The sequence below is a fragment of the Pan paniscus genome, chromosome 22 (assembly GCF_029289425.2).
Source record: "Pan paniscus chromosome 22, NHGRI_mPanPan1-v2.0_pri, whole genome shotgun sequence".
NCBI lineage: Eukaryota > Metazoa > Chordata > Mammalia > Primates > Hominidae > Pan > Pan paniscus.
Genome location: NC_073271.2, coordinates 28,712,090 through 28,733,393, shown reverse-complemented (window position 1 = coordinate 28,733,393; position 21,304 = coordinate 28,712,090). Strand labels below are relative to the sequence as shown.

The 21,304-nt window shown below is 47.0% G+C and overlaps 1 protein-coding gene across 7 annotated transcripts in view; it reads left to right on the top strand.

Annotated features, from left to right (window-relative positions):
- The first annotated feature begins 716 nt into the window (after positions 1 to 716).
- The window catches only part of CFAP298 (cilia and flagella associated protein 298), a 38,036-nt gene continuing 17,448 nt past the window's right edge, over positions 717 to 21,304 (top strand). For 2 of the 7 annotated variants that reach the window (XM_034948133.3, XM_034948132.3), the window contains exons 1-5: positions 717 to 2,158; positions 5,394 to 5,561; positions 7,669 to 7,736; positions 11,108 to 11,266; positions 12,099 to 12,230. In XM_034948133.3, coding sequence (XP_034804024.1) covers positions 2,020 to 2,158; positions 5,394 to 5,561; positions 7,669 to 7,736; positions 11,108 to 11,266; positions 12,099 to 12,230 — 666 coding nt within the window. In that variant the 5' untranslated portion in view covers positions 717 to 2,019. Of the gene's footprint in view, positions 2,159 to 5,393; positions 5,562 to 7,668; positions 7,737 to 11,107; positions 11,267 to 12,098; positions 12,231 to 13,023; positions 13,120 to 13,417; positions 13,724 to 21,304 lie in introns of those variants that run through there. The other 5 variants (XM_003823998.5, XM_063601301.1, XM_008977716.5 and 2 more) reach the window with 5 other exon arrangements.

Genomic DNA, 21,304 nt, shown 5'->3' with positions numbered 1-21,304 from the left:
AAAAAAATAAATAAAAGAAAAAAAGAGAAAATATTACTTCCATTATCGCAGGGGGTGTTCACCCCTGATGATATTGTTTTCTAATATCCAGGGAAGGAGAGTATGATATTACTCCCAATATCGCAGGGGGTGTACATCTTTTTGTGATATTGTGTCTAATATCCGGGGAAACAGAGGATGATATTACTCCCAATATCGCAGAGGGTGGACACCCCCCTGGGATATTGTTCCTAGTATCCCAACGGGGAGAGGATGATATTACTCCCCATATCGAAGGAAACGTACACCACCCCTGTGATATTGTTCCTGATATCCAGAGAGGAAAAGAATGATATTACTCCCAACAGCGAAGGAAATGTATACCCGCGCTGTGATATTTTTCCCAGTATCCGGGGGGGAGAGGATCATATTACTTCCAATATCGCAGGGTGTGTACACCCCCTCTGTTATCTTGTTGCTAACATCCAGGTTTGGGGAGGAAAACATTACTCCCAATATCACAGGGGGAGTACACCCCCCCGTGACCTTGTTAGTAATTTCCTGGGTGGAGAGGATGACATTACTCTCAATATCGCAGGGGTGTACACCTCACTGTGATATTTTTCTAAATATTCAGGGCGGGAGACGATAATATTACTCCCAATATCGCAGAAGGTGTACATTCCCTGACCATCAAACATAAGAAGTCCATCAACCTGTTTAGTTTTCTTTAGATCTGTATTTGAATTTGTATTGTCCGTTTGTTTATTTATTATTTTTGAGACACAGTCTCACTCTGTCGCCAAGGCTGGAGGGTAGTGGCGCGATCTAGGCTCACTGCAACCTCCGCCTCCCGGGTTCAGGCAATTCTCCCACCTCAGGCTCCCTAGTAGCTGGAATTACTGGCACGCGCCACTACGTTCGGCTAATTTTTGTATTTTTAGTAGAGAAGGGGTTTCACCATGTTGGCCAGGCTGCTTTCGAACTCCTGACCTCAGGTGATCCGCCCTCCTCGGCCTCCCTAAGTGTTGGGATTACACGCGTGAGCCACCGCTCCCGGCCTGTCCATTTATTTTTGTTTTCTTTTTGTCACACTAAAATATAAGCTCCATGAGAGCAGTGACTCTGGATCTGTGGGGCCCGGAATAAACAGCGACTGACGCCGACTGCCTTCAGCAAGAGTCCGCTGGAGGATGGCTGGATATTTCCGGGAGGGTCGCTCTGGCAGGAGCCGCTGGAGCTACCCTAGCAACGCCATCCAAATCAACCTGAACGAAGAAGTGCGGACACTCGCCCTGGCCCCTCCGTCCTGAAAAGCTGACCCGCGCAAACAGCAGCGAACAGCAAGACTCAGTTCTAGGTCGCTGCCGCCAAACTTTCCCAGGCCGGAAACAGCGTGGAAACGTTGCCGGAAGTGGAGACTGAAAGCGGCGGAAGGGACGCTGGAATTTGGAGCGGTTGTGGGGCGGCTGCTGCGGAACTCGGCGATTGTGGTTCCTGCCGTACTTCCCGTTCCTCATCTAGTAACTCCCATCTCAGCCCACGTATCTCCCTGAGTGGAAATCTCGGGCCCCAGACCAGTCGATTGGGAGGTCCGCCCTCCCCTTCAGCGACTTGGTCTGTGTTTTGGCAGTTGCCCCGACAACAGTCACTTCCGGGAAGGGGCTCTGCGAATCTCCTTCCGCGGGTCCGCTCAGAATCAGCTGTCCTCTCAGACTGTGTGGGTGGTTTCCCCGGCCGCAGCTCCGTACGGGCGTGGATTGCTGGGCCTCGGTGCACCCCAGCCTCCCCCACTCGGGTTCTGAGCTTGAGCTGGCGGCTCTTTTTAACTCTGCTTCACTGTTGCTCTTGGCAACATCCACTTCCGGGAGCGAGTGCAGTTTCCCCCGCTCACCGCGGTCTAGGGAGCGTGGGATTCCGGACTCTGAGCGACTGTTAGTGCGTCGCCGCTGCTGGCGATCAGGCGACCCTCGGCCGGCAGGACCCGCGGGCCACGCAGCCCGGGCCTTCTCACCGCCTCAGTACCTCGGCGGGACCGCCATGGTTCTGCTGCACGTGAAGCGGGGCGACGAGAGCCAGTTCCTGCTGCAGGCGCCTGGGAGCACCGAGCTGGAGGAGCTCACGGTGCAGGTGGCCCGGGTCTATAATGGGCGGCTCAAGGTGCAGCGCCTCTGCTCAGGTGCGGCTCGCGGGTGGGCCCATCCAGGACAGATCGAGAGACCGGCGTGGGATGGAGAAAGAGGGGCAGGGTGGGCCGAGGGGACAGGTTTGTGAAGATTATTGAAGAGATTTGCAGCAGCCGGGGTTGAAACGGGACACTAGGGTTAACCGGAGATGAATAAGGAACCGGAGAAGATCCGGCCTGTCTGACACCCCGGGCTGGGAGGTGGGCCCAGGTGCCTCTCGGAGCCAGGATTTGGGGTGCTGCGAATAAGTGGAAATGGGCTGGGGAGGGAGGGAGCCGAAAGGCCGGGCTGAACAGCAGACTTAGTGCAATTAATCACGTGTGAGGGGTGAGATGAGAACTAGGTGGGCTTTTAAAAGCTGAATTTACTATTTTTAGTCGCCCGATGTAAAGCAGCGAGCCACCTGGCTTTGGAACGGCCTCTTACAGTTGAGGAAGCCTTGGTGATCTTTCCCCGCCCTGGAAACGGCCTCTTGCGTTGCGGCGCCGTCTCCCTACCCCGCGCAGGTTCCAGGGCACCCGCTTTGCCGCAGAACTTTCCGGCGGTGGAAGGGCCCCCATCTGTGCTGTCCATTGGGCAGCCGCCGGCCACTTGTGGCCGTAGAGCATTTGGAATGTGGCTAGTGCGGCCAGGCAACCGAATTTTACATTTGCATTTTAATTAATTAAATATATAAATATAAATAAATATTATATATAAATATAGATAAATTATATATATATATATATATGGTATGTGTGTGTGAGAGACAGGGTCTTACTGTTGCCCAGGCTGGAGTGCAGTGGCGCGATCTCTGCTCACTGCAACCTTCGCCTCCCGGGTTCAAGCTATTCTCCTGCCTCAGCCTCCCAAGTATCTGGGATTACAGGCGCCCACCACCACGCCCAGCTAATATTTGTATCTTTAGTGGACACGGGGTTTCATCATGTTGGCCAGGCTGGTCTCGAACGCCTGACCTCAGGTGATCCGCCTGCCTCCGCCTCCCAAAGTGCTAGGATTACAAGTGTGATCCATCGCGTCTGGCTCATTTTAATTTAAATAAATTTAAATCGCCAAGTGGAGCGAGTAGCTGCCGCATTAGACAGCATAGTTTTTGAACTTGACGGGATGATACTTCCTGATGTGGTCTAGGATATTACTGTTTATATAACTATCGTGTATATATAGAATATACAAACGTAACTATTTGCAATAAATAGTATATTCATTTATGTGATTTATTAAATTGCATGAATATGTGATTTATTATGAAATGTATTGATTACATTATATGAATATGTGAGTTTTGCACCGTGGAGAAATTCCTGAGGGTCATGGTTCTTTTCATGAAACTTACGTGTAGTTTCTTAATTGAGCTTCCAACACAAACTCAATATTAAATGTTATTTTTAAGTTAAAGCATTTGAGGAGAAAAGGAATTCATCTTCTTTTCCTATAACGTTATAAATTGGAAATGTGCTGAATGCTAAGAGTCACATTAGTGAACTTAAAATTCATGTATTTATTCTGCACCGGTGCTCAGCCTTCAGAAGACAAGGATGGGGCCGGGCGTGGTGGCTCACACGGGTAATGCTGACACTTTGAGAGGCTGAGGCGGGCGGATCACTTGAGCCTAGGAGTTCTAGACTAGCCTGGGCAACATGGTGAAACCCAGTCTCTACTAAAAATACAAAACGTGGTGACACATGCCTGTTGTCCCAGCTACTTGGGAGGCTGAGGCGTGAGAATCGCTTGAACCCGTGAGGCAATGCTGCAGTGAGCTGAGATCGCTGCAGTGAGCTGAGATCGCGCCACTGCACTCCTGCCTGGGTGACAGAGGGAGACCCTGTCTCAAAGAAAAAAAAGACAAGGATGAATAAGACCAGTACCGTGCCCCCGTGTCAAAGGCCCAGGCCAGGTCTGGCACATAGCAAGTGGCATATAAATATTTGTTCCATAAAATAGTGAGCCAGATGGGCAAGACCCCTGACCCCTGGAAGCTAACATTCCAATGGGGTGTGAGGTGTTATAATGATAACTGTGATAGATGTTGTCTAACTTTCCCTTATTTTCAAGAATTAAGTAGCTTAGACTGTGGTGGAGAGGGAGACAATAAACGTCCCATTCAATTACACCATTTGTTCATAATACTGTATTATTTCAGGTCAGGTGATGTCCTCACACAATATTATGGGAACACCGAGATCCAGGTGCCTCCTTCACAGGAAGGAAGGAGAGAGGGAGAAAGGAAGGAAGGCAATTTTGCAAGGTTAAAATGTGGACTGGTTTTGGGGTGAATGTATAACAATTAGGAAAAATAGCCATGCATTTGAATAGTGAACATGATACTAGAAAACCAAGTCCCTTGTCCCATCTCTGCTACCTTTGAGGGGTATAAGCTGCTTTAAATCCTCCCCACTGATTTGTATAAATTATTTATGAAGCATTGACATGAAGTTTTATAGAAGGTCTCAGGCCAGGCGCGGTGGCTCATCCCTGTAATCCCAGCACTTTGGGAGGCCGAGGCGGGTGGATTACTTGAGGTCAGGAGTTCAAGACCAGCTTGGTCAACATGGCGAAACTCTGTCTCTATTAAAATACAAAAATTAGCTGGGCGTGGTGGTGGACACCTGTAATCCCAGCTACTCAGGAAGCTGAGGCAGGAAAATCACTTGAACCCGTGAGTTGGAGGTTTCAGTGAGCCTGAGATCGTGCCGCTGCACTCCAGCCTGAGTAACACAGTGAGATTCTGTCTCAAAAAAAAAAAAAAAAAAAAAAGATATCAGCTGCATATGTGTCATCTGAGCGAGCCTGACATGATACAATCGTAAATTAAGGAAGGTAGGGGGAATGTACAAGGTTAAATTAAATGAGATAGTCCATGTGAGTGCACTCGGAAAACCATAAAACCCATGTGAATATATATTCAGGCATTCAATGAATAGTAATTTTGCCCTCCCTGAGTTCCAGAAAACACAACATACCACAAATGATTGGAGCACTCAATCTACAGGCCGACTGCCTGGGACATGGGGTGAGCTCCTGAACTCTCTGTGCTGTTGGCTGAGGATGGATCAGTGACTCCTTGTCAAGGGTCCAGCCCAGGCCTGGCACTTAGCAAGTGGCATATAAATGTTTGTTCCACAAAATAGTGAGCCAGATGGGCAAGACCCCTGACTCTTTGGAGCTTACCTTCCAATGGGGTATGAGGTGTTATGATTGTGATACTGTCTTTCACTTATTTTTAAGAAATGGAAGAATTAGCCGAACATGGCATATTTCTCCCTCCTAATATGCAAGGACTGACTGATGATCAGATTGAAGAATTGAAATTGAAGGATGAATGGGGTGAAAAATGTGTACCCAGCGGAGGTGCAGTATTTAAAAAGGATGATATTGGACGAAGGAATGGGCAAGGTAAGTGAGGATTTCTCTTCTGTGTGCATGCTTGATACAGGCATAAGTATGAAAACAGTTCCTTTTTTTTTTTTTTTTTTTTGAGACGGATTCTTGCTCTAGCCCAGGCTGGAGTGCAGTGGCACAATCTCAGCTCACTGCCACCTCTGTCTTCCAGGTTCAAGTGATTCTCCTGCCTCCGCCTCTTGAGTAGCTGGGACTACAGGCATGTGCCACCACACCTGACTAATTTTTGTATTTTTAGTAGAGACGGGGTTTTGCCATGTTGGCCAGGCTGGTCTCGAACTCGTGACCTCAGATGATCTGCCGGTCTCGGCCTCCCGAAGTGCTGGGATTACAGGTGTGAGAAAGCAGTTCTTTACGTTTAAAAATTGACCTCGTCATTTCTCTACAGACTTACAAAATACTGTACTCTGTAGCTCCTTTGGTAAAACTCTAATCTAGGATGAATTAGGTAGATAAAGGAAGCTTTTGTCTTGCTCTTTAATAAGTTGCAGCTTGCTTTTATATGTATTCGACGAACCAGATGAAATGACCCTTTCCCTTCTGTAGCTCAAAAATGGTTGAGTATTGGCAATTTCATGTGTTTCCACCTAATAATTGTTGGCAGGTCCTCACTGCAATGTATTCAGCGTTGTGTTTTGTTACTGTTCGCAGATGTTGGGGGATCTTTCGAGATGGACTGTGTGAAAGAGGAAAGGGAAAGCATGTCAGCACATGGACTTCCCTGATCAAGGACATGCTTCTCTCTGGGCAGAGCACTTCAGTACACGGCAAAACACTGAGGAAATTCCTCTCCTTTCAGTGTTTGGCTGATCATGTGGAATTGATGATAATCCTTTTTGATAGCTTATTCTTTTTAACCTGCATTAAAAGCGCCATTTAAAACACTGTAATTGAACAGCCCTAAAACACTGTTAGGAGTAAAAGAACAGTATTCCTGCAAGGCCTTTAGCAGCTCAAAAATACATTTTTTTAAATATCAGGGATAGTAAGAATTCCTAGTATTTTTTCCTTTCAATGTTAACCTGAAAAATGGTTGTCTTCCACAGCTTTCTTACGTAAGAAGATGTGGTAAGATGAGGAAAAAAAATATGAGAACCAGTTAACAGTTCATTATTCATCATTAAACCAATATGTAATATGTTCTTAAATTAACCACCTTTTTTTTTTTTTTTTTTTTGAGACAGAGTCTTACTCTGTCACCCAGGTTGGAGTGCAGTGGCACAATCTCGGCTCACTGCAACCTCTGCCTCCTGGATTCCAGCGATTCTCCTGCCTCAGCCTCCAGAGTAGCTGGGATTATACATGCCTGCTACCATGCCCGGCTAATTTTTGTATTTTTCATAGAGACAGGGTTTCAGCATGTTGCCCAGGCTGGTCTCGAACTCCTGACCTCAGGTGATCCACCCATCTTGGCCTTCCGAAGTGCTGGGATTACAGGCGTGAGCCACTACGCCCAGCCTAACCACTTCTATTATAATACAATCTTGTATTCCTAATATTTTCAATGTCTAATTAATACTGTTATTTACTAGGAATGTATGGTTTCAACTTGCCCCATTTTCCCTAGGTTTGGGCATTCCATCTTCTTTTTTTTTTTTGGCTTCTAAGCTTTCAAGTTATTTTTTCCTGATCTAGGGGTCACCAAATTATGGGCTACAGGCCAAATTTAGCCAGTTGCCTATTGTAAATAAAATTGTATGGAGATGCAGCTACCCCAATTATTTAAGTATTGTCCGCTCTTGTGCTACGTGGCAGAGCTGAGTTATCCCACCCAACAAGACTGTGTGGCCTGCAAAGCCTCAAATTTTACTCTCTGGCCCTTTCCAGAAAAAGTTCAGCAGCCCTGTTTACCCAACGACATGCATTTCTGTTTTTTGTAGCCTTTGCCACTTTGCGTAAAGCACACTCCAGGTCTCTGCTGTTGGGGAGAGGTCTTCACCTAACTTCCGGCAGCCAGGTTTCTTTCTTCTCTTCCCTAAATTCCACACTCGCACTCTCTCTCTTCATTTACCCCCTGACTCAGACAGAGGGGATTGAGGTATTTCAGAAGAGGCTTTGTATTTGACAGCTCTTTCTCCCTCTCTCCTTTTTATTTTTATAGCTCCAAATGAGAAGATGAAGCAAGTGTTAAAGAAGACTATAGAAGAAGCCAAAGCAATAATATCTAAGGTTGGCTTTTTTAAATGATGCACTAAAACTTGTTGGGTTTTTTTTTTTTTTTTTTTGGAGATGGAATTTTGCTTTTGTTGCCCAGGCTGGAGTGCAATGGTGCGATCTCGGCTCACCGCAACCTCCACCTCCTGGGTTCAAGCAATTCTCCTGCCTCAGCCTCCCGAGTAGCTGGGATTACAGGCATGCACCACCATGCCGAGCTAATTTTGTATTTTTAGTAGAGACGGGGTTTCTCCATGTTGGTCAGGCTGGTCTCGAACTCCTGACCTCAGGTGATCCGCCTGTCTTGGCCTCCCAAAGTGCTGGGATTACAGGCATGAGCCACCGCGCCCGGCCTAAAACTTGTCTTTTGAGATAAAACTCCAACTCTGGCTTCCAGAGTTGCCTCTCAGCCAGCCTTCTCTTTCAGCCTTCCGGAGGCAAAGGAAACAAGCGTATTTGGGGTAGGCCATAGCTTTTCCTTTCATAATCCTGACGGTTGCCCAGAGGCCTCTCCGTTCCTCCAGGCAGACACAAATTTTTGTTGGCTTATGTAAATATAGGTTCACGTATAATACAAATATGTATAATACAAATGTTGATTTCATTTCTTTTACCTTTTTGAAGAACTTAACAAAGTTAAGTAGGGGAGATTTGAATATTGTGGCCATCGAGTAGCTCTCCAGACACTTGATTGACTTAATATGTATTTGATATAAATCGGTTTTTTGTAATTGTCTTCAGCATTTTATACAAAGGCTAGTTTATAGAGGGAGGAGCGTAAATTTATACCATTAATATACAGATAATGTGTATCTGGAGGAAGAGAATTTAAGGCTATTGAAAGAAGTGGTATCTGTATCTGTTGCTTGTATTTGTGTGTTGGTGATATTAGTTGCTACCACTCTCAACTGCCAGTCTCTCGACTGATAACCACTTTTTCTTCTGCTTCTCCTGGTTTGCTCAGCAGAACTGTTATTTTTAAACCAATATTTCTCAAACTTACCAAGCTTTTGACTAATCTTTGAAGAGCCTCAGCAAAGGCTGCCCTGAAGCTCTGTGCCTGTTAATATAGGAAAGGCTTTATGAAGCTCTACAGGCGAGGCCCTGGTTGAGCCCGTCGTTTGCGTGGTGATGGCATCTAGGCATGTGAGCACGTCTCAGGCCATGGCAAGAAAACAGTGGTCTGGCTGTTGTTCTGCACCCTTCTCCCCACACTTTGCTGTGGAACTCCTCTCTCGGTCGCCTCACTTCTCCCCTTTGCCTGTGTACTTCTCAAAGTACTTTTTATCCTTGGTCTTCTTCCTCTCTCAGTATCTTATCTACTCTGCCAAATGCAAATTCCACCCTCTGCAGATAACTCTGAAGCTTCCATCCTTTCCCCCTGACATCTTGCTTCACTTCCAACCTGAATTTCCAGCTGGTTGTGAGATGATTCTATCTGAACACCCAGTCAGCACTTTGAAGTCCAGTTTTCTAGAAATGAGCTCTTTGCTTCCTCACTCCTCTCCCTCTCTGTTCTGTCCCTGAGAATCAGCACCTCCTATGAGCTTCTCTGTTTCCAGTAACAGAACCACAGTGTCTTGGTTTTATAGGGCAAATCCTCAGTGTCATCTTCAACACTTCTCCCTTCTGTCACCTCTAGGTTTGAAGTGGAGTTCTGTACCGTCTGCTCCCATGATGCCTCTTAAGTCCACCTCTTCCTTTCACTTCCACAGCTGTGGCTTTCTTTAAGGCTCTCCTGTAGCCTTTTGCATTCTCATGCCCACTGGGGGTCCTGCCAGTCAATTCAATTCCGTTCTGACACTAACTACTCAGAGACAGCACAGACCCCACAGGTCAAGGGCAGATCCTTCAATTCTGACACTAACTGCCTGGAGTTAGCATCAGACCCAAAAGTTAAAGGGCGAGATCACCAACAAGACTCCTCTTATTTCAGACACCAGCTACACGTGAGGTCCCCAGGCCACCCATACTTGTGTCCAGCTTGACTACAAATTTGGAGCTTCCCACAACGCCCCCACTGATGTGTGTCACCCGGCACATCAACGTCTTCACCAATCAGGAAGCTTCACTGAGCCATGATGTCTGGGATTTTTATAGCGTTTTTGTTCAGTAGGCATGATGGCTTAAACCACTGGCCACGTGTTTGATCCCAACCTCTAGCGCCTGGAGGTGGAGGAAGGGAGTGAGGCCGAAAGCTCCAACCCTCTAATTATGTGCTTGGTCTCCCAGGCACGGCCAGCCCCTTCCTTGAAACCCAGCGCGGACTACAGGTTACTGTATTAGCACAAGCTCAGGTATGGTGAGAAGGGGCTCGTTATAAATAACAAGACACTCCTGTCACTCAGGAAATTCCAAGAGTTTTGGAGCTCTGTGCCTGGAACTGAGTAGCAAAGACCAGATATATTTGTTATTTCATCACACCTTCCTCTGTACTCTTCAGAGCCTGCTACCTGGTCTCCCTCCAACTAGGTCTGTTCTTTTTTTTGAGGCAGAGTCTTATTCTGTTGCCCAAGCTGGAGTGCAGTGGCACGATTTTGGCTTACTCCAACCTCTGCCTCCCAGGCTCAAGCAATTGTCCTGCCACAGCCTGCTGAGTAGCTGGGACTACAGGCACCTGCCACCACACCCAGCTAATTTTTGTATTTTTAGTAGAGACAGGGCTTTGCCATGTTGGCCAGGCTGGTCTCGAACTGCTGACCTCAGGTGATTCGCCCACCTCGGCCTCCCAAAGTGCTGGAATTACATAAGGTGTGAGCCACCACATCTGGCCAACTAGGTCTGTTCTATATCAGCTACAAGATAAATCTCTCAACATTACCACTCCTTCCCAGAAAAGGCAGTCGCTTCCCGTGGCCTAACAGAGGAAACGTGAACTCTTCAGCCTGGCTTTTGTGGCCATTCAAAAACAAACTTCAGCTGATCCAGCTAGAGCTGGCCTCATCTTCTCCTCTCCTTCCTGCCCCATGCTGAGGGGGCTGGCGCCTGCTTTTCTTTGTTTCAGCTTGTCCTGAAGCACCTGCTGCCATCTGTACCTTTTCAGCCCATCTGCATTTCGAGGCCCACCTGCGGTGCCTGCTCCCCCTGCCGTATCTCCCCATCCTCACCGCCATCTGTGCTGCCAGCATTGGGCTCTTTCTCCTTTGAGAATTCTTTGCACTTCATTGTACTCCATGCTCAGTGCTGCTCACCGTCTGCTTTATAATACAGGCCACGGTGTGCTTCGCTCAGCCCCTGAAATAGATGGTAGTCACTCTGGGAGCAAGAACTGTTTGATTTCTTTTTGTTGCTCTGGCAGTATCTGGCAAGGGTCTTGTATAAGATCTTGATCGAATTTATGGAAGTGATTAGCCACACTGTAGATAACGATGGCTTTCTGCTTGCAGAAACAAGTGGAAGCCGGTGTCTGTGTTACCATGGAGATGGTAAAAGATGCCTTGGACCAGCTTCGAGGCGCGGTGATGATTGTTTACCCCATGGGGTTGCCACCGTATGATCCCATCCGCATGGAGTTTGAAAATAAGGAAGACTTGTCGGGAACACAGGTACGTAGTTTGTGAGTGGGTACTCTGGAGGTTGAGTTCCTGGCCCCCAAAGCCCTTAAGATTTGATGCCCCTCTTCTGGATGTAGTGTTTTGCTCCCTACACAGCTTTCAGGTTTGCTATGCCCTGCTTCAGAGCAGAGTTCTGAATTCAGGAGCAGCCCCTGAGAGTGGGTACTCATGAGTGAGGGGTTTGGCCCCACACACAGGAGGCAGTGGATGCAGTTTGTGAGGCCGCTCATCAGGAGTGACTGCAAACATTTCCACTGTCTTTGGCTGCTAGGAAGCCAGCTACCTAATTTCTTCCTATTTCTACCCAAATGCATCAGTCCCTTTGCATGGAAATTTGTGTTTCTAGTCTTACCTGTTGCTTCGTGTTATTTTCTGACCCTCATGTTCCATTTTCCTTGGGTTTTCTCACTTCTTATCCTATTGGACAATATTCTTTGTCTAAGCCATGTTAAATAAATGAAATATGCAGAAGTAAACAGGCAGCCCCTTTATACCTCGATTTAAACACCCAGCACGATGCCAGTGCCCTTCCCTGGCAGTGGCCTACAGATCCGTCTAAGACGAACTATATGGATCAAGGTGCAAATGAGATAGGATCTCCCTGTTGTCCAGAGGAGGAAGTTAACTGAGTCAGGGCATGAGTGGAAACTTAACAGGGAAGGTACTAAAGTCAGCAAGGACTTAGAGTGAGGTGGGGGAGTCAGGCTTCCCATGGTGAGCACGGGGAGAAATCTGTCCCCTGCCCCCTGCTGGGAGGGGCTCAGCTGGGCTCTGCCCCCTGGGTGGGAACACACAGTCAAGCCATTCTTACGATTGGCCCCAGGCAGGGCTCAACGTCATTAAAGAGGCAGAGGCGCAGCTGTGGTGGGCAGCCAAGGAGCTGAGAAGAACGAAGAAGCTTTCAGACTACGTGGGGAAGAATGAAAAAACCAAAATTATCGCCAAGATTCAGCAAGTAAGTACTTTTTGCTTTAATGTGTCAGTAGTTTTTGTTATTTCCCTTCAAACTGATAAAAATGTACAGTGAATCCGAAAGATTTAAACTACTGGTACAAATATTTTAATCTTATTGGCTCGGGTTTAAACTAAAAATATCCTCTTCCTGCACACCAACAAAAACTGGAAGAAAATATGGATTGATTAGCAATATCTAGAGTTTGTTTTAATATGTGGGGGAGAGGAAATATACTATGTTAATTTCAAGCGTAAAAATAGGGCTGCAAGTAAACAGATATGTTCCTTGAAATGTAAAATTTCGCCTGACACTGATTTCAGGCTTTTTCAAACTGCTGATGCTGTGTACAGGAGGGGGAGGAGGAAAGGTTCGAGACCTTTGAAGGACATCGTGTAGCGCTGTAACCTGAGGGGCCGCCTTGGTTTTGTGGGTGCTCCTACGTCACTAGGCTGTGATTTTGGGGAAATGGGGCCCTCCACCATATGTAGATCCAGAGTCCGTGGCTCTGAGCATCCTCCCTTTCCCACTGGACCTGCCTGCAGTGTCTGCCTTGGGAATGGTCAAGACAGAGATGGCATCGTGCAGCCTCTGGTCTCCACACAGTGAGAGTCCAGGGCTCAGGGCTGCTCAAGACCAAGGCTTCCCTTGATGCTTCACTTCGGGTGATCAGACATGGGGGACCTGTTTATCTTTAGTAGCCGGCAAAGGCAATCGTAAAACATTTGTTGTAACTTCAGGATTGTCACTCTAAGAACACCTTAATCCACAATTTGCTCTGCTCTCCTCTTTGCAGAGGGGACAGGGAGCTCCAGCCCGAGAGCCTATTATTAGCAGTGAGGAGCAGAAGCAGCTGATGCTGTACTATCACAGAAGACAAGAGGAGCTCAAGGTAGCGGGGGACAGATGGGCTTTCTGCAGTGCTGGCGCCCACACATAGCCTGTGTGCCTTACCTGGGGCTGCTGGGGAGCAGTGAGCTCTGCAGAATGCCGGGGAGGGGTCTTTCTAGAGCTTCTGTCTGCAGGTCTGTCGGGGTCCTGCCAGGTGTCCCCTGGTGTTAGACATGGCAGTGTCCTGCTCCTAGAGGGCAGGGAGAGGGGGAGGTCAGTCATGGACTCTTTCTTCAGTCTCTTTATGTGCAAAACACTTTCCTGAAATGCCTGCCTGAATAAAACATACTTATTTCCAGAGATTGGAAGAAAATGATGATGATGCCTATTTAAACTCACCATGGGCGGATAACACTGCTTTGAAAAGACATTTTCATGGAGTGAAAGACATAAAGTGGAGACCAAGATGAAGTTCACCAGCTGATGACACTTCCAAAGAGATTAGCTCACCTTTCTCCTAGGCAATTATAATTAAAAAAAAAAAAAAGGCCACTTACTGCCCTCTGTTAAAGGTGTTAACATTTCTAGTTTTCTTTTAGTGTGAATTTTTAAAATAGCAGTTATTCAAGGTTTTAGAACTTAATAAATACCTAGTCAGAAGAAAATGTGTAAATCGTTTTTGTTTCAGGACTATTTAGTATGTCATGGTTTTCTTTAATAAAATACTAAACTTTTGGCCGGGCGCGGTGGCTCACGCCTGTAATCCCAGCACTTTGGGAGGCCGAGGCGGGCAGATCACGAGGTCAGGAGATCGAGACCATCCAGGCTAACACGGTGAAACCCCGTCTCTACTAAAAATACAAAAAATTAGCCGGGCATGGTGGCAGGCGCCTGTAGTCCCAGCTACTCGGGAGGCTGAGGCAGGAGAATGGCGTGAACCCGGGAGGTGGAGCTTACAGTGAGCCAAGAGCACTGCCACTGCACTCTATCCTGGGCAACAGAGCGAAACTCTTGTCTCAAAAAAAAAAAAAAAAAGCTACACTTTTTTTTCTTCCTGATTGTTTTATATTCTCATGATAACTGGTTTATTGGAGGAAAGCTGATGACTGGCAGTGACCACTAGTGACCACTAGATGCCGCCAGGCACTCAGCGTGCTTTTTCTCCTGGCCCTCTTTGTAGATCTATTGGAAGCCGAACTCCCAGCCTTGCTGGAGAGACTTCTCTAACCCTGCTGCGGGGTCTAACTGTAGCCAGGCGTTGCCTGGCCTTGAAGGTGAAGTTTGCCTCCTGGTTGGTGCCTCTCTGGCCTTGTATTCTGGGAGCGAAAGCTACAACCATGATGAAGGTTGAGTAGCAAACTCATCTGACTTTGAAACTTAAATTCTTCTGGAGTTTCTCAGCTTCTCAAGTCTCCTTCATGAGAATAGATCCTGAAAACAAATCCAGATCCCGGTAAAGGGTGATGATTTCTCCCTATGGATGCGGGGTCTGATTCTAGGCCAGCTTCGTATATAGCTCAGTGACCAACCACGGGATGGATGGGATCACTATCATCCTAACTGAGTATCTAGGACACCATTGAGTTTAAAGACTCCAACTCATCATCACTGTAAACCATCCAAGTATCCTGCAAACCCTGGCACTTTAGCATCTGAAAGACACCTGCCAGACTGCCTGTGGCAACCAGAAATGGCCCAGACGTTCCCTCATGCTTGACTTTTGGTGCCTAGGGTCCTGTTCTCCTGGTTAGAGGGAACTTGGTGTGCTCACACTGAGGGAAAGTGAAGGACGCGGGGTATCTTCCTGCCCTGGCCTTCCTGCCTTGGTGCCTGCGCTCCCCACCATCCTGCAAAGAGGAACCCTGGGAGTGAGTGGAGGTGGCAGGGGTTTGGTTCCTGCCTGCTGCCAGGCGGCCTTGCCCAGGGGGTGGGTCCCAGACCTGAGAGCAAAGCACTGTTCTCTGAAGTGCTTTGTAGCTGACTGCATCTTGTGCCTTACTCTTTTGGTTGATTTTCAAATTTTGTAAAAGCAAATTTGCATCTATTTTCTCTTTTACTTGGTTATAGTTTTAAATGTCTCTATGAAAGGGTTTTGACCTTGGATGATGTAGTATATGCAATAAGATGCTGTGATTTTATTTCAGGAGCATCCTGTCTTTGTCAATGTATAGTTCATGTGTATTAAATTCATGCTCAGACTTGTAAGAAACAGTTAACCAAGCCATGTGATCATAGTAGCTCTTTTCAGGGAACTACTACTTCAATATCATTAGAAAGTCTTACTGAGCCTGCAGTAGGAATACTCTTTTGGCCATGATAGTTATCTCATTGCTTCATGTAATCAGCAGAACTTACTAACCAAAAAGTCACTCACGCATGACACTACACTCCTTAAATACCCATGCGAGAAGAACCATCCTCTCTCCCTGCCCTTGTCTGCCTCAAAAGCCTCTCTGAGCTTGGTGTGTTTGGGTGCAGCAGATCTCAGGAAGTATGTGAGTAGCTTATTTGCAAGCCATCTGTGACGGTGGGGGGCAGGTGGTGCCCGCTGTGTCACCGTGCTGTGTGTGTTCCCTTTGCATCGACTTGCTGACTCATCCAAGGTCACAGATAGCTAGTGGTGGTAGGACCACAGGGTCACGTCCAGGAACTTTCCCAGGATTTCCCAAGAAATCAATTTATCAACAAAAGTAGTCTTGCCAGTGTTAGACCACTGATCAGCTTAAGTCTGTGGTCTTGTTGTTATTTTCTTCTTTTTTTAATCCAGTCCCTGTTTGAGTCAATATCAAAAGGAAACCAAGTGTCTGCTGTATGCACGGTGCCCATCTGGGTCTGTGGTTTTGTCCTTTGACATAACTTGTCTTCTTATGTCGTTCTTTCATGGAGACCAGGAATGCTAGTAATAAAATTTGATACCACCTAAAACCTTTTCGACCATCAAACTGACAGCATCAGGCAGTATTTCTGTCACAAGATTACCTCGTTCCTTGGCAACTGCTCTGCAAAGAGTGTGCCATCAAGCTTGAAATGAACTGCCACATACTTGGAGCACAGTAGCCTTGAGAGGGTCTGAGCTCACTAAATTCCCTTCCAAAGCCTCAGCAACCACCCCCTTGAAGAAGTGACCAGAGAGAGCTGCTTGCCCCCACCTCTTGCTGTTCCTTGCAAGATAGGAGTTGCCCCTCTACACTACCAAAAACCCCTTGGCCCTGGACAGGGCTCAAGGAGAGAGGTGGCTGATTTCCAGGAGAAGTTCGATGCTAGACATAACAGTAACGGCAGCTGGCATTATGGGGACTTTGCTATTTCCCAGACGGTTGTACTAAGCACTTTACCTATATATTTTTTTCGTTTATAGCCAAATTAGAAAGAAACTACTATTGTCATCTCACGAGTTAGGAAACCAAAGTCAAGAGGGATTAAATTGCCCAAGGTGAGGAGACTGTAATCCCAGCACTTTGGGAGGCCAAGGCGAGTGGATCATCTGAGGCCAGGAGTTCGAGACCAGCCTGGCCAACATGGTGCATGGTCTCTACTGAAAATACAAAAGTTAGCTGTGCATGGTGGTGTGTGCCTGTAATCTCAGCTACTCGGGAGGCTGAGGCAGGAGAATTGCTTGAACCCAGGAAGCAGAGGTTGTGGTAAGCCGAGATCGTGCCACTGCTCTCCTGGGTGACACAGCGAGACTCCATCTCAAAAAAAAAAAAAAAAAAGAAGAAGAAGAAGAGACACCAGGGATCTATGTACACAGAGGAAAGGGACAGGGAGAAGGCCGCCATCTGCAACACAAGTAGTGGGGCCTTGGGAAGAACCAGCCCTGCCAATGCTGTGATATTGGACTCCGGCCTCCAGAACTGTAAGAAAATCAATGTCTGTTGTTTAAGCCACCCAGTCCATGGTATTTCGTTATGGCAGCTCTTACAAACTAAGACACAAATGGGTATTCTATAGGAATAGATATATATACAAGGAAGATAGACATTCTTCCTTTTATCAAAGTGGACTTCTTAAAATGCTCAGAATATACTAACATTGTAAAATATAATTTTAATTTTTTTTTGCAAATGGGAAACCACACAGTTCCAGTATCATCTACATAATCTGTTTCTGATTCTTGCCCAACTCCCGCAGCCCATGTTAAGGTTGAGAGCCCACTCCCTCCTCAGTTCCCAGGTTTCCAAACACACCTCCTTCTTCATCTCCCATTGAGCTGGTTGTAATCACGGCATTTGGTTACAAGTCTGTCTCCCTGGATGGACTGTGAGATCATGGGAACCAGGGCACTGTTGTTAGATTTTTAATTTTATTGTATTTATTTATTTATTTATTTATTTTGAGACAGGGTCTCACTCTGTTACCCAGGCTGGAGTTCAGTGGCATGATCTTGGCTCACTGCAACCTCCACCTCCTGGGTTCAAGCTGTTCTCCTGCCTCAGCCTCCTGAGTAGCTGGGATTGCAGGCACGCACCACTGTGCCCGACTAATTTTAGTATTTTTAGTGAAGGCAGGGTTTCACCGTATTGGCCAGGCTGGTCTCACTCCCAACCTCAGGTGATCTGCCTGCCTCAGCCTCCCAAAGTGTTGGGATTGCAGGCGTGAGCCACCGCGTCCAGCCTCTACCATGGCATAGCACATATGCTCACATACTCTTAGAAAGATCACAAGAAACTGGTGACCGTGGCTGCTTGTGGTTAAAACTCTAGGAGGCCTGGAGGATGGGCTGGGAGGGAGTCACGCTTCACAGGATGGTCTTTTGTACCTTTGAAATCCACCTATTCAAATAAATGCAAAACCAGTTGCAGTACAGCCACGTCCACGGCAGCATGATTCACAATAACTCAAACGTGGAGGCAACCCAAGTGCCCATCCACAGATGAATGAGTCAACAAGAGGATGAATGAGTCAACGAGAGGATGAATGAGTCAACAAGAGGTGGTATATCCGTACAATGGAATATTATTCAGCCTTACAACGGAAGGGAATCCTGACACATGCTCCAACAGGGATGAACCTTGATGACATTACACTGAGTGAAATAAGCCAGATACCAAATGACAAATACTGTAAGATTCCACTTATACGAAGTTCCTAGAGTAGTCAGATCCAGAGACAAAGCAGAATGATGGTTGTTAGGGGCTGGGGACAGCAGGGAAGGATGGAGAGTTACTGTTTAATGGGTATAGAGTTTAAGTTTGAGAAGATAAAAACATTCTGGAGATGGATGGTGCTGATGGTTGCACAAGAATGTGAGTATCACTGAACTCTACACTTAAGAGTTTTTAGTTTTTAGTTTTAGCTGGGCTCGGGATTCCAGGCCTCAGGCCTCACCTGCTGCCTCAGGATCTCCAGGGCCCTCCCAGATCACAGACCTAACAGATCTTAGGACAGTCGGCCCAGGGTCGTCAGCGCAATTGATGCGGCTCCCTCCCTCTCTTGTAGGACATTTTCATGGATGTTGGCGTTTGGTATCAGAGCAGCTGAAGTTATTATGCATTTTCAGTGTATGTATTTATGTAGATAGTGGTACGCTCTTTTAATTTTTTTTTTTTTTTTTTTTTTTGAGACGGAGTCTCAATCTGTCACCCCCCAGGCTGGAGTGCAGTGGTGCGATCTCGGCTCACTGCAATCTCCACCTCCCGGGTTCAAGCAATTCTCTGCCTCAGCCTCTCAAGTAACTGGGATTACAAGCACCCCCCATCATACCTGGCTAATTTTTGTATTTTTAGTAGAGATGGGGTTTCACCATCTTGGCCAGGCTGGTCTTGAACTCCTGACCTCATGATCCACCCACCTCAGCCTCCCAAAGTGCTGGGATTACAGGCATGAGCCACCGTGCCCGGCCATGATAGTGGTACACTTAAATGTTTAACAATAGCTTTCCCAAAATACATGTGCATATAAATACAGATGTAAGTTTGTTGTAAATTTTGCTGATATCAAGGATATGTAGCATACAGCTTACAAATAATAAGATATGCTGCACTCTCTATCATGAACTCCACATAACCAGTTGATGCTCACAGAATGTTTTTGCTGATTTTTGTTGAAACACAATTTGACTAGTCTAATTATATAGCAACCTGCTAACTCTTTTCCCTATACATTTATTGTCCTTAATCTGATTTGTGATGTAAACTATTTTCACCCTTGTATATATTACATACAAAACTGAAGCCTCTTTCAGTTTCAGCACCGGACACCACCCACATGTGAGACTCCATAGTGAACATTTTCTCCATCACTTTCTTTTTCATCTTCTTTTTTTTCTTTTTGAGACGGAGTCTCGCTCTGTTGCCCGGGCTGGAGTGCAGTGGCGCGATCTCGGCTCACTGCAAGCTCTGCCTCCCGGGTTCACGCCATTCTCCTGCCTCAGCCTCCCGAGTAGCTGGGACTACAGGCACCTGCCACCAGGCCCGGCTAATTTTTTTGTATTTTTAGTAGAGACAGGGTTTCACTATGTTAGCTAGGATGGTCTTGATCTCCTGACCTCATGATCCGTCTGTGCTTCTGGAGCCTCTGGAGCATGTCTCCTGACGCCTGGAAAACAGCTACCCAGGGGCAGCGTCTGCAGGCACTGAGTCCAGCACAGGTTTCTGAGCTCCAGGCCACACACAGTACGTCAGAGCACCCTGCGTGGAGCAGACGAATCCACATCTGCAATGGGCTCCAAACACAACCCGCATCCCGACCCCGGGCACAGAGTTAGGGCCCAATAGAGCTGGGCCAGAACAGTTATTCATGGTCTTCAGAATTCATGTTTGTGAAATGCAGGGCCCATGTCTTGTAGGGGTAACAGGAGCAGTGTTTAGAGCAGAGCACAGGGCCTGTATCCATCAGGTGTTATTACTGTGAGCTGCCTTTATTCGTGCTCAAGTTATTGAATGTGAACAAGTTTAGTGTCCAACACCGTGGAACAAGAAGTCCAACACCGTGATGCAGGATTCATCGAATGTGGGCGTCCCTCCTACCTCTCCACTGGCCCCTGTGACAGTCGATGCCTGACCTTACCTGTCAGTTCAATGTGTAAAAGCACAAAAGTAGATTCCTTCATTGTGCCAATGCCACAGAACGGAAGGGGGTGGTGCTGCAGGTTATTCCTGTGTTTCTAGGAAGGCAACAACTAGATAGAATCGAGCAGAATGGATTTCATCTAGTGCTTGATGGAAATAACAACCCCCACATGGCTTGTCATACACACAAAATGCAGAGAAATATGCAGCGTTCTGGAGTTTCCTGCACGCTGTCCCATGGGTTCCCCCATTTACTCTTCATATCAACTGGCTGATGGGTCATGGTCCCTGCAGATACAGGAACTGAGCTCAGAGAGAGGCCGTGTCTTCTGCAAGATCCCCGGCCAATGAGAGGGACTCAGGCCTGAGCACAGGTTTCTGAACCAGAGTCTCGCCTCTCACCTCCTCAAACCTCCCTGCTTCCCTTCCCACCAAGTTATAATTGAGTGATTGTGCATCCGGATTGTGGTCTTCCAAAGGCACTTACGTGATCGCACTTTCCCCTTCAATTTCTCACCAGTTAGCTTGTAAATGACAAAGTCTGCCCCGTGGAGAGAGCCTTCTTCAGATTTTAAGATAGAGACATCAGTAGTGCAATTAAAAAGATGAAGACAATGAAAATAATTATTTAGTAGGATAATAAACGGAATCTGGGCAGAGTCGTGCTGAGCAGCTATGAATTGCATCAGCACATAACGTACTGGCCGCAACTCACTGTGCAGAATGGCCAGGCCACAGGCTCGGGCTGCCCCGACACTCCACTTCCCATGGGCATTTTCCCCACTGGCCACTAACATCAGATGGGTTCACACTCATGAAAGACACTTGGTGCCAAGAAACAGGTGCCTGCAGGGCTGGTATGACACAGGGACTCTGTGGTGCAGTGTGTGTGGCTGGTTGGCGTATTAGCAAGGATGAGGACACAGGTGTCCAGTAAGGACTGCTTGAACGAAGGTCCTTGATTCACAGAACAGGAACAGTGCTGACCGCCTGCCCTCCTTTATCCCAAGAAGAACTCCAACTGACATCATTACACACAGCATGAAATCCAAACCTTGTCATCCTCATCACAACGTAAATAACATGTTTGTACCGCACTTTGTAATTTTTAAGTCACCTTGGCATATAAACATACATTGCTTTTACATAAACACCTGTGCATAAGGGGAGGATATATGTGTGTGTTGACAAAAGTCAGGTCTACAGGACATGGGGCTGGTTTTGGTAAACCCCCCT